The sequence below is a fragment of the Corvus brachyrhynchos genome, unplaced genomic scaffold (genome assembly GCF_000691975.1).
Source record: "Corvus brachyrhynchos isolate BGI_N302 unplaced genomic scaffold, ASM69197v1 scaffold139, whole genome shotgun sequence".
In the NCBI taxonomy this organism is placed as follows: Eukaryota; Metazoa; Chordata; class Aves; order Passeriformes; family Corvidae; genus Corvus; species Corvus brachyrhynchos.
In genome coordinates, this window is record NW_008246062.1 from 524,181 (window position 1) to 532,388 (window position 8,208).

The 8,208-nt window shown below is 54.0% G+C and overlaps 1 protein-coding gene across 1 annotated transcript in view; it reads left to right on the forward strand.

Moving 5' to 3' along the window:
• Positions 1 to 1,520: 1,520 nt before the first annotated feature.
• Positions 1,521 to 8,208, forward strand: part of FANCG (Fanconi anemia complementation group G) — a gene marked incomplete at its 5' end in the record, with an annotated part of 8,388 nt that continues 1,700 nt past the window's right edge. The window contains 10 exons of the mRNA XM_017746564.1: positions 1,521 to 1,668; positions 2,439 to 2,632; positions 3,241 to 3,394; positions 4,561 to 4,691; positions 5,061 to 5,207; positions 5,991 to 6,151; positions 6,385 to 6,451; positions 6,936 to 7,248; positions 7,376 to 7,462; positions 8,035 to 8,172. Of these exons, the coding sequence (XP_017602053.1) occupies positions 1,521 to 1,668; positions 2,439 to 2,632; positions 3,241 to 3,394; positions 4,561 to 4,691; positions 5,061 to 5,207; positions 5,991 to 6,151; positions 6,385 to 6,451; positions 6,936 to 7,248; positions 7,376 to 7,462; positions 8,035 to 8,172 (1,540 nt within the window). The remainder of the gene's footprint in view (positions 1,669 to 2,438; positions 2,633 to 3,240; positions 3,395 to 4,560; positions 4,692 to 5,060; positions 5,208 to 5,990; positions 6,152 to 6,384; positions 6,452 to 6,935; positions 7,249 to 7,375; positions 7,463 to 8,034; positions 8,173 to 8,208) is intronic.

Genomic DNA, 8,208 nt, shown 5'->3' on the forward strand with positions numbered 1-8,208 from the left:
CCTGGGCCTGAAGCGTGTGGGCGTGGAAGCACCGGGTCTCGAACACCTCTCTTTACCGGGGTGCAGCTCCGGTATCCCGGAGCTGGAAACAAACCCGTCAAGGGGGCGGGGTGAAACGGTCTCCACTGCTCCGTGCTGAACGGGGCGTGCAAAGAAGTTAATCATAGAATCATCAGGCTTGAGAGGCACCTCTGAAGATCAGGTCATGCACTCCAACCCCCCTGCCTAGGCAGGGCCACCTGGAGCAGTGACACAGGAACACATCCAGGTGGGGTTTGAATGGCTCCAGAGAGGGAGACTCCAGGGTTGGTGCCCTGTAACAACAGGGTACCAGAGACTCCCTGGGCAACTGTTCCAGTGCTCTGCCACCCTCAGCATAAAGAAGTTCTTCCTCAAGTTGAGGTGGAGCTTCTTGTGTTTTATTTTATGGCCATTGCTTCTCTGAATGCAGCTCCAGTATCCCTTTGCTGGAAACAAGCCAGGGTGATATGATCTCTGTTGCCGTATGCTGACCTGGGCCAGCAGAAAGGTTACTGTCTAGCCCCAGCCTCCACCCTAACTTGCTGGGCAGAGCTTTGGGATTTCTGTAAAAAGAGTGAGGCAGCCTTTGCCCTGGAAAGTCAGGGAAGAGGCTCCCTGATACAAGTGTAGTGCAGAGAAAGCCCCATATGAGGCAGCCTGATTTCCAGTTTTCTCAGCTCCTCAGTGCAAGAGAGACACGGAGTTCCTGGAGAGGGTCCAGCAGAAGGAAACAAGGATAATTAGAGGACTGGAGTATCTCTCTTATGAGGAAAGGCTGAGTGAGCTGGGCACGTTCAGTCTGGAGCAGAGGTGACTGAGAGGGGACCTCATCGATGTCTGTCAGTGTTTGCAGGGAGGGGTCAGAGGATGGAGCAGGCTCTGCTCAGAGGTGCCCAGCAATAGGACATGAGGCAAGGGGCAGAAACTGATGCACGGAAAGTTCAACCTGAACACAAAGAATAACTTTACCCTGTGGGTGACTGCGCATTGGAACAAATTTCCCAGAGAGACTGTGGAGTCTCCCTCACTGGAGATACTCAAGAACCATTTGGATGCAGTCCTGTGCCACGTGCTCTAAGATGGCCCTGCTTGAGCAGGGAGGTTGGGCAAGACGAGCCACTCTGGTCCCTTCCAGCCTTACCCATTCTGTGATTCTGTGATAAGGAGAGAGAGACACAGTGTGTGAAAGGGTGAATGTGTACTGGAACAGAGCAGGCTATTGATGGTCTTTTGAGAGAGCTGAAAGGCCTAAGTCCTGAAGGACTGCAGCATTTGGATAGCTGGGGAATAGATGTCTAAAGCAGTGTTGGCACCTGGAATGCTGAGACATGCTGTCTGTCTGGGCACTGCAGTTCCCAAGTGGCTAAATCACACCACAATCCCTAAAACATTCTTGCCAAGCCACTTTTCTTGTCACCAAGCGAGGCGTTGCCACCTGAGCATGGATGGCTGTTTATTCTTAGTTTATTCTCAAGTGTTTATTCTAAATTTCTTGTTGGGTTGCTGTGCCCACAGAGCTGCTGGCTGCCCTCCCTGCCCTGCCTCTAGAACTCACTGTCCTCTACAACTCCCTGCTTTTCACTGTGGGAGCATCTGACTCTGCCATCAAAAGAGAAGCAGAGGGAATACGCGAGGGGCTCCTCAGGGGTAAGGATGTGGTTCTTTGTACAGCGAGTTCTTGGGATGAAGAGAGTGTTCTCTGTGCTCTGGAGATACTTGGTGACTGGCTGGAGGTGCAGAAACTATGCGCAGACACTCCTGGCTCTGCCAGGAAAGGCCAGAGATGGGGGAGGCTGTGAGCAGACACGCCTGGCTCCACCTGGAAACTGTGGGCAGGCATGCCTGGCTCTGCTTGGAAGTGCTGGAGATGGAGGGAACTGTGAGCAAACATCCAGGCCCTGCCTGTAAGGACTAGAGGTGGAGTGGCTTGTGGCCAGGGACGATGTGCAGCTGCCTGCCTGCTGCTGCCTGCAGGGATGGGCTGGAAGTTTCAAGAGAAACAACGGTTTTTAAGTCTCTAGCAAAGTTTTAGTGACAGCATAAAATAAATGTTTTCTTTAATTATGGTTTGCTGTCTTCAAAGGAAACTCAGTGAAAGAGGCTGCAGTTCAGAGGTGGATCTGCAGTGTTGGCACATGTTTACCTGAGGGCGAATGATTTCACGAGGGCTCAGCAGAGCTGGGGTCTAGCCCTGAGTCGTGCTGTGTGTTGTCTCCTGAGTGTGCTGCTCTCTTTCAGAACTTGTTTTCCATTCTGCTGAGGCCAGGCCAGCCCTACAACCCCATTTATACCATCACTACGAGGAGCCTGTGCTTGCTTGAGGCTTTCTCTCCCTCTCTCAGCCAGGGTGCCTGTTATGGGGCACCAACCCACTGCCTCACATCTGCAGATCTTTTTGCTTGGGTTTTTTTTTTCAGTTCTGGAGGCTTGTGGGGCCTGCGGACAGGATCTTGGCACGGAGGAGCTGTGGCAAAAGGTGCTGCAGGAGGTAACCGTGGAGGAGCTGCAGGCACCTCTGCACCGTCTGGGGGCCCTGCAAGCAGCCTGGTGGCTGGCAGCTGGCCGTCTGGGAAGTGTTGCTGGCCTGTTCCAGCTCCTGAGCACCGCTGAGGTAACTGGGCACAGGCAGATGCTGGCAGAGCTGGCATAAATACCGTGTTTCTCACAAAACTCACTCTGCAAAATGTTGTTGTGGCACTTTGACACCTGAACTCATCAGTGCTGCCCAGTCAGCATGACTCATCCTCCCCCTGATATTCCCAGCATAGCCTAATGGCCCTGAGAGCATTAATGGATCCCAGAATATTCTGCCTGTTGGGGCCCTGGACCTCTGTGTTTGAGACAGGAGACTTGGGCGGCCTGGAAGAAGGCTGCAGATGGACTTGCAGACTCTGTAGGGAACAGCAGTGGGATGCAGAACCTTCCCTGCTGATTGCGAGGCTGCTGCTGGGTCCCATCCATCAGCATCTGTTGGATCTGCCATGCCAGGAGGCCCTGAAGGTGCACCCCACTCTGAGGTGGGGAGGTGCTGCCCCAGGCCAGGCAGGAATCACTGCAGTAAGGGGGTTGTAGCTGAAGTGAGTAGATGGTAGGACATTGCTCCCCAGTGCAGGGAGTGGTATTGCGCGGTTTGGTGGGACATGTTTCTCTGTGCCCTTGGACCAGTGTTTCCTGCTTCCCTTCAGCATTCCCTGCTCTCTCTCCTCTGTGCCTTCACAGGAGCCAGGAAGATCTCACTGCAGTGAGGGGCAGAACAAGCTCCTCTCCCTGATCAAGGCATGGAGGGTCCCTCCTGAGGGGGCCTCCCTGCCCCTTGTACAGAGTGCCAAGGACTTGAAGGAGATCCTCTGCACCACAGCAGCCTTCCTGCAAGGTTTGTGGGGGGCAGGTACTCATGCCAGCACAGTCTCCTGCTCTGTCCCAGGACCACTTTCCCTGCCCTTATCCTGGTTTCTCTTCCCAAGCAAACTGGCCCTTGGGGTTTTCTGGGTTGTTCCTTTGGAAGAGGCCCTGGGCTGAGTCTCTGAGTCTCAGCTTTTACATTCCATATTCAAAGAGCTTCCCTGCTTTTTCCCTAGCCCATCCTTTCTCTGTGCTATCACAGAGCTCCTCTGCCTGTCTGTGACTTTCGGGAGGTATTTGGGCCCTGCTGTGACCCTAAAGCAGAAGGCTGGCAGGGGACTTAGGAAGATCTTCCTTTCTTCTGTCTGTCTTCCGGAACGTGCCTTGTTGCAAACATGTTTTTCCTGTCAGATTATGGTGCTGCAAGAGCCACGAAAAGCTGTTGTGAGGCTTTGTAGCCTGGTGTCACAGCAGCCAGTGGATCTCATCTGACCGCTGTGTTCCACCCTGCCTGTTTTCTCTCCTTTACTGTTTTGACAACCCCAGCAGCTCCAGGGACAGCCAGCGCTGCCTCAGTGTGCTTGGGCTCATACAGGGCCTTCCTGCCAGGAGACAGGGCAGGAGCTCTGGCCCACAGAACTGGAGCCAAAATACTCTAGGGTTTGCACCAGCACTTCCAGCAGGGAGGTGGCAGATGTGAGTGTGATGCTGGTATGTAAGAGCAGCCTCAGGGAAGCCTGAAGGGAAGATTGAAGGAAAAGCAAATAACCAGTTGTGATACATATTAATGAATTGATATCCCAAAGCATCCTGCTGGGAAGTGACCCAGATGTGCTGGAAAGATTCTGAGGTTCTGTGTGTGCTTCCCCATCTGCACTACTGTCATTTTGGATGAATGTGGAGGTGAACCTGCCCAGCACATACCCCTGTCCTTGTTCTGGGCCAAAGCAGGCATCTTGGTTTCTGGACTTGGAAGCTGCTGTTATTTCTGCTGGACATTTCCATTGAGTGGCTTGTTCTCTTGCAAAACCATTAAAGCAAAGATGGCAGCTTGGCACTGTCCTGCTGTGCATCGCTGCATTTGGAGGGGATCAGGCAGGTCCCTATAGCTCTGGGAAGAAAAGGCCACCACACTTGTTTGGGGCCAGATGGGACAGGAAGGTGAGCCACTGAGCCAAGATGCTGGGTCTGTCCTAGGGCTGCAGGAGCTGGAGGCTGGGAACTTCCCCACCGCCCTTTCCCTCCTTCAGGAAGCTGCAGGAGGATTCTGCTCCAAGAAGATCCTGGCCCAGATCTACACCTGCCTTGGCTGCTGCGCTCAGCGAATGGTAATGACAGCACAGAGCGGAAGGGCAGCTTAGAGCTGTGGGGTGAGCAGGCTCAGGCTGATGTCCACACTGCCTTTGCATGGCCCAAGGCCTCTGCAGGGAGGGAAGGCTTTGAGCAGAAGTTGCCCTTGTGGCCCCAGCCTCCTTGGACAGGCTCCAAAATCCATGCAAAGATTTTGGCTGAGTGCAAAGTGTCACTGCAGAGAGAGAAGCTCAAAAACCAACCTGAGGAGGGCTGCCTTTGGCTGAAGTGCTGCCCTTGCTTAGTGGGGATCTCTTGGGGAGGCAGAGCAAGAATCTGGATCCCATCAAACAGTAAAGAAATCAGCATGATGTCCTTGCAACATGCATGTCTTCCCATCCACCTAGGGCAAGCCTCAGACAGCCCTTCAGCACCTGAAACGGGCCCTCCAGATAGATTTCCAGTGCCTTCCTGCCCTGTCCCACGCGGCAGCAGTGTACCACGAACTGGGAGAGACCGATGTGGAGCTGCAGGCCCTGACCCTGCTCTACGAGGTTTGTCTGGTTCCTGTACTTCTGGGATGAGTTTTGCCCAGCAGAGCCTGCACAGAACTTCAAGCAGGCTTCTTCCTTCTGGAGGGCTGTTTGACCCTGGAAGGGGCCTCCAAAATAGCATGGTGCTGCCTTCAGCAAGTGGGCAGGAAGGAGCCCAGCAAGATCTGAAATTCCTGCTCAGCACTACATTGGGATGTGGCAAGACCTTGAGTCCTAGTTCATGTTCTTGGTGGCTTGGGAGGAGAGGTTATACTCTCAGGTCAGAAAGTATCAATCTCCTAATAAAATATGTAGTAGTAAAGAGGCCTTTAAGGGCAGATTTTGGCTGCAGCGAGGCAGTGTGCATTAGCTGTGTGAACCTGCCTGGGAGAGCAGGTCAGAGCAGTAGACCCTGAATTATCTCTTCAGCTGTTTGCAACTGTCAGATACATACAGAGCTATGGAGAGGGAACTCTCTCCTTACAAATGGTCTAACTAGGTCTGTGCTGCAATGGGACGTGGTGTTCCAGGCAGCTCAAAGCAACTTGAACTAAGAACGTGAGGTGATCTGGGTGACATTGCAGATCTCCTGGTGCCACATGGAGATCAGAGGTCTGCCTGCCCCCGTGTGATCCTGATGGCTCTTCCTGGAAGCGGCTATGAGAACAATGTAGCTGTGCTTGTGAAGTGCAGCACTTCTGCTTGCCCGGGTGCATCTCCAGATATCAGAAGTGACAAATGATTGCAGCTGCCCGAGACTTGACCAGTGTGGTGTTGATCATATTTTCTGTTCCTGTTTCACAGGCTCTGGGAAAAAACCCTCCAGCAGCTGCTTCCTCTAGTCCCTATTTCCTAATGCAAACAGAGCTGCTTGTCCACACACCAGTACTCGCTTCTCTCCTTCGCCATCACCACCCCTCTGAAGTGAAGTACCTGCTGGCACAGCGGTGTCTCCAGGATGGGAGGTAACAGTGCCTCTGCTCTGCTTGCAACATGCTGCTTGTTTGGGCTCTGCAGTTTTCCTTGTTCTCCTGGAAATGGTCCAGTTCAGTACTGCTGTTGTAGGTCTGCTCAGAGCATGGATATTGTGAACAGGGCGAGTGTGGTGCAGGGGGAGAGACTGTGGGCTGGCAGTCCAGGTTTCACCTGGCTGATGGCACTTCTGCTCCTTCCACCACATGTCCTGTTCCTGTTGCAGGGTGGCTGGTGCAGTGGAACATTACCTGGATTTTCTGTCTCTCCTTCAGGGAGGGCTGCAGCAGCAGGTAGGTGTCCTGGGGAGGAGCTCTCTTGGTGACTTGGAGGATGAGGGTTGGAGGGATCCAAACCCAATCCCAAGGGCTAGGCCCAGGCATCAGCCCTGGACTCCAGACTTCAGTGTCTAGTTTGAGATGTGAAGGAAATGAGTTGGGGGCTGGCACCCCTGAACTGTGGCATGTCTGCCTTTGGATTCACACCAGAGAGCACTCACCACTGCTGTTGGGAGAGACAGCTTCCCCTTCCCTGTGGGGTGTATCTGTCACCCTGATTTTGGATGTCCTTCACTTCCAGAGTAGGAATTTGATGCCTTTACTCTGCTGACTTATGAGTGCTTCACACCTTCTGCCTGCTCCACCAGGCTCCAGTTACTGTGGGAGTGGGCTTGAGCTTTGCTGGGCAGCAGCTCCAGGTTCCCAGTATGCACGGAGTCATTCTGCTTGGCTGAGAACTCTGCAGTTCTGCAGCACTGACATCACTTTTGCTCCCCAGGTGCCCCTGGATGGTAGCTCAGCTGTGCCCAGGATCCCAGAGGTGTTCCTGGAAGCAGCATCTGCCTTGGGGCAGTCTGGGAGGCACCAGGATGCCATAACCGTGTGTGAGGAGGTCATCAGCCGGACGACTGACCTCATTCCACGGGTGTTACGAGTGGAGGCGAGGCTGGAGCAGCCGGAGTGCTCATCGCCAGGGGCAGAACTGGCGGGTGGACTCCTGTCCCAGAAGAAGGAGAGTCTGTGCTGCCTTGCCTGGAGAGCAGCTGGATACCTGCACCAGGGCTGGGCATGGGCCAAGCTGGGCCCAGAAGGTGGTCAAGCCTTCCTGGGAGAAGGGACCTCCCCAGCAGGCAGCAATGCATGGTGGGGCCAGGGCAGGGCACAGCACGGCACTGGGGCTGCCCTGACAACTTGACACTCCTGACAGCCCAGGAGCAGCTCCAAAGCTCCTCTGTCCTCCCACCCACAGGTGCCTCAATGATCTCCTGCGTCTCCAGCTTCATGGGTCTGGTGTCAAACCAACAGGTAGGACATTGCACAGGTGGGACCTGTGTGGGGCCTGGGCTGGGTCAGGATCTGTGTGCTTGGCAGCAGCAGATACAGGAGCAACGTGGTGGGCCCAGCATCAGTCTGGCAAGAGGCAGTTGTCCCAGGATGCAAAGCTCTGGGCCGTGCTGAATTCTCTGAAGACACTGGCTGCATTGTTTGTAGCAGAGCTTGGCCTTGACTCTGCCTCTTTCTTCATTGTCTAGGTAGCAGTTAAATGAGCTGTGAACTGGAAAGTTTCTCCAATCCAGTCTTTGGGGAAAAGATACGTGCCAGTGGTGCAGAGGGGCAGCCAAAGGCCAGGCTGCTGCTGAGGTCACTGTTCACCACAGCCATGTAACATTCTGGGCTCTTGACATTCTTCACTCTCCCCCTCTGCTGCCTCCCAACCTCTTCCTACCTGGCAAAGAGGCTGAGCTTTGCCATCTGTCTGCAGATCTGGAAGATGAGCAGCCCAAGTAAATGTTTGGCCTATCCTGACTGCTAATCTGGCTCAGCCTGCTTGGACAAGGAGGATGCTGTCTTCAGGTGTGTGTGTCTTCCTGTGACAGAGAATATCCCAGCCGAAGTGGAGGTGCTCCAGAAGATCAGGTTGCTCTCTCTCATCGGGCGAGGAACGCAGTTCTTGGAGCTGGGGAAGCACAAAGAAGCCCTGTTGGATTTCCAGCACAGTTTGCAGATCTCACCAGGTAAGAGGCTCATTTTGGTGAGGAAAACAGAGGATT